This window comes from Phaseolus vulgaris, chromosome 3, assembly GCF_051622355.1.
Source record: "Phaseolus vulgaris cultivar YP4 chromosome 3, ASM5162235v1, whole genome shotgun sequence".
Classification (NCBI taxonomy): Eukaryota; Viridiplantae; Streptophyta; class Magnoliopsida; order Fabales; family Fabaceae; genus Phaseolus; species Phaseolus vulgaris.
Genome location: NC_143500.1, coordinates 46952707 through 46955589, shown reverse-complemented (window position 1 = coordinate 46955589; position 2883 = coordinate 46952707). Strand labels below are relative to the sequence as shown.

Here is a 2883-nt window from a genome sequence, read left to right as displayed (position 1 = left end):
TAATTAAATTAGCATTTTAGAAACTAAAAGTTTTTAGTTTTTAAATTAGTTTCTATTATTATTAAATAGTTTATAAATTAGTATCTAATTAACAACTAAGTTTTTCTAAGTCACGTGGATAATTTTCTTGAAGAACAACTTTTAAGAAAGAAAAACAAGAAGTAAAAATTGAAACTAATTTCTCCAAAAATTGAAATTAATTTATGCATAAACTAATGTACAAAAGTTGTTTTTTTTCTCGACTATAACTTTTAGGTTAAAGTTTGAGAGTTTCTAAGTCTTAAATGAAGAAGTTAATAATAATAAGTTAAATGAAACATAATTAAACAAAAATATTATCCTTTTAAAATATAAAACAAAATACACAATATATACAATTTTTAACTTTCAGTTACGCTAACTCATACTTGACAATTCTGCTCAGAACTTATACTAAAATTATATTTTGTCACATCACACTTATAAATTGGTGTTGAAAGGTTGATAATAAATTATAATTAAAAAGATTTTTTTTTTAAATAAAATAATTTTTAAAATTGAATTTGTGAGATTATGGTTTGTAACCTGGTGCCTTTTAATTTGTATTTGTCAACATAATATTTTAATTATGAAAAATTAATTGTGAAAGTGAGACTTTCCTTCTTTATTAATATAAATTCTTAAAGCCAAATTATGGTTTATCGAAAAGTAATGTCTCTGGGTAGCGCCTTAGATAATACTTTTGTCCTGTTTGGAAATTTGGAGTGGAGCTGGAAGTGCATGGATCTTCCCAGATGAATCAAGTTTGGCATTTCAGCATTGTAACATGTATCAATAAATTAGTTTCAATATATTCTCATCCCAATCCATAGTCCTCAAGTGGGACAAAAAAAATGGACTACCACCACCCCTACTCTCTCTACACCTTACTTAGGCCATTACTATAAATATCATCCCATATCTTTCCTTCCTACACCATCATTTCTTTTCTCTTATCCTCTTCATTTCTCATTTCGATATGGAACTTAGTTTTAAGCACCAACTTCCCCTTCTTTCTCTCATACTATTTCTACCTGCACTCTGTACGTCACAGGACACTTTTACCTGCTCCAGAGCAACATATTATGGTAGCCCTGATTGCTATGGGAATCCAAGTATGACCTTCTTCCAGTTACCTACCTACTACATAACCACATTTCTTTGCATCTTTCAATTATCATCTTCAAACTTTTCAAACCAAATTTCAATGCTCCCTTGCCTTGGGATGCTCTTTAGAAGTAAAATATTGTGCACTGTGGTAGTGTCACATTACACTATAGCTCTCGTTATTTCAACATTATATTTTTCATCTAATATTTAATTAGTTTATATGCATACATATATATACAAATGTTTAATTTCTTGATTTCTCCAAACCAACACCACGACATTTAAAGATGAACACATGACTCTGTGTTTCAAGAACACTTCTATGGAAGTTGGAAGAAAATCATTAATTGATCATTGTTTACAGAGGGAGCTTGTGGCTTTGGCGAATATGGAAGAACGGTGAATGATGGAAGTGTGGCAGGAGTGTCTAGGCTGTGGAGGAATGGAAGCGGCTGTGGAGCATGCTATCAGGTAATTTTCTTTCCCTTTTCAACAATCTTAATAGTCTTTTAGTAATAAAAAAAGCTTCTTTATTTGTGCTAATGTAAACAATGATGATTCAGGCAAGGTGCAAGATACCCCAATATTGCGATGAAAATGGAGCATTCGTGGTGGTAACAGATTATGGCGAGGGAGACAGAACAGACTTCATCATGAGCCCACGCGCCTTCTCGAGATTGGGACGCAACGCAGATGCATCTGCAGAGTTGTTCAAATATGGTGTAGTGGATATTGAATACAGAAGGGTCCCGTGTAGTTATTCTGGCTACAATGTCGTGTTTAAGGTCCATGAACACAGCAGAAACCCTGACTACTTTGCTGTCGTGGTTCTCTATGTTGGTGGAACATACGATGTCACTGCTGTTGAGTTGTTTCAGGTATATGCCTATATTTTGATCAGTTCCACTTACATGCACACACTTAATTCTAAGTACAACAATTTCTAAATATATAAATTATTATTTCATTGTGTTCTTAATGAACATTGGTGTCAAAGATATATTTTTAATGAGATGATGTTAATTTTGCAGCAAGAGTGCCAGGAATGGAAGGCATTGCGCAGGGCCTCTGGGGCAATGTTTGACTATAGCAACCCACCAAGTGGTAAAATCTACTTGAGGTTCCAAGTTAGTGACAGTGCAGGAATTTATTGGGTTCAGTCCAGGAATGCTGTCTCTAGTGATTGGACGGCCGGAGCAACATATGACACCATGGTGCAGCTTAATTAGGAAGAAAAAAATACTTGTTGATCCCAGGAACAGATTAAAATTAGATAGGCTCTAGTATTCAATTTGTTTCTGTTTAGTTTGTTTGTGAGTACTGTTGCATGTGTCTGTTCTCGGGGACTAAAATAATGGGAATTCATGTACTTTCCCTCATATATCACATGAATTTGGATAAATAAATGTAGCACCCTTTCTCCTTTATTCGTATCTAGCTGCCGTTACTAAAAGAATTGTGTTGGTGTTCTTAAATTGTGTTTATCCATCCAAGTGAACCCGTCATTATTTTGTTAATTCCTAAATTCGTAATAATAACTCTTACAAGGAACCTTACAGCAATGTTACAGAGATTATGCTACACAATGAAGGAGATTATCTCCATCTCATCTGGTCTTTAATTTTCATTAGTATCTCTTTTGATTTTGCTCCGTTGAAACCCCAGAAAGAGAAATGAAACAAGTGGGAGAAGTATATATAGTAACTAGAATGGAAAAGGAGAAACTCTGCACTTGTTTTGTTGAGAATGGTTAGC

At 33.6% G+C, this 2883-nt stretch overlaps 1 protein-coding gene across 1 annotated transcript; it reads left to right on the top strand.

Annotated features, from left to right (window-relative positions):
- The first annotated feature begins 705 nt into the window (after positions 1-705).
- On the top strand, positions 706-2555 carry LOC137808123 (expansin-like B1). The gene is made up of 4 exons (XM_068609078.2): positions 706-1133; positions 1493-1599; positions 1692-2006; positions 2160-2555. The coding sequence occupies exons 1-4, from the start codon at positions 998-1000 to the stop codon at positions 2355-2357; spliced, it is 756 nt and encodes a 251-aa protein (XP_068465179.1). The 5' UTR covers positions 706-997; the 3' UTR covers positions 2358-2555.
- The last annotated feature ends 328 nt before the right edge of the window (positions 2556-2883 follow it).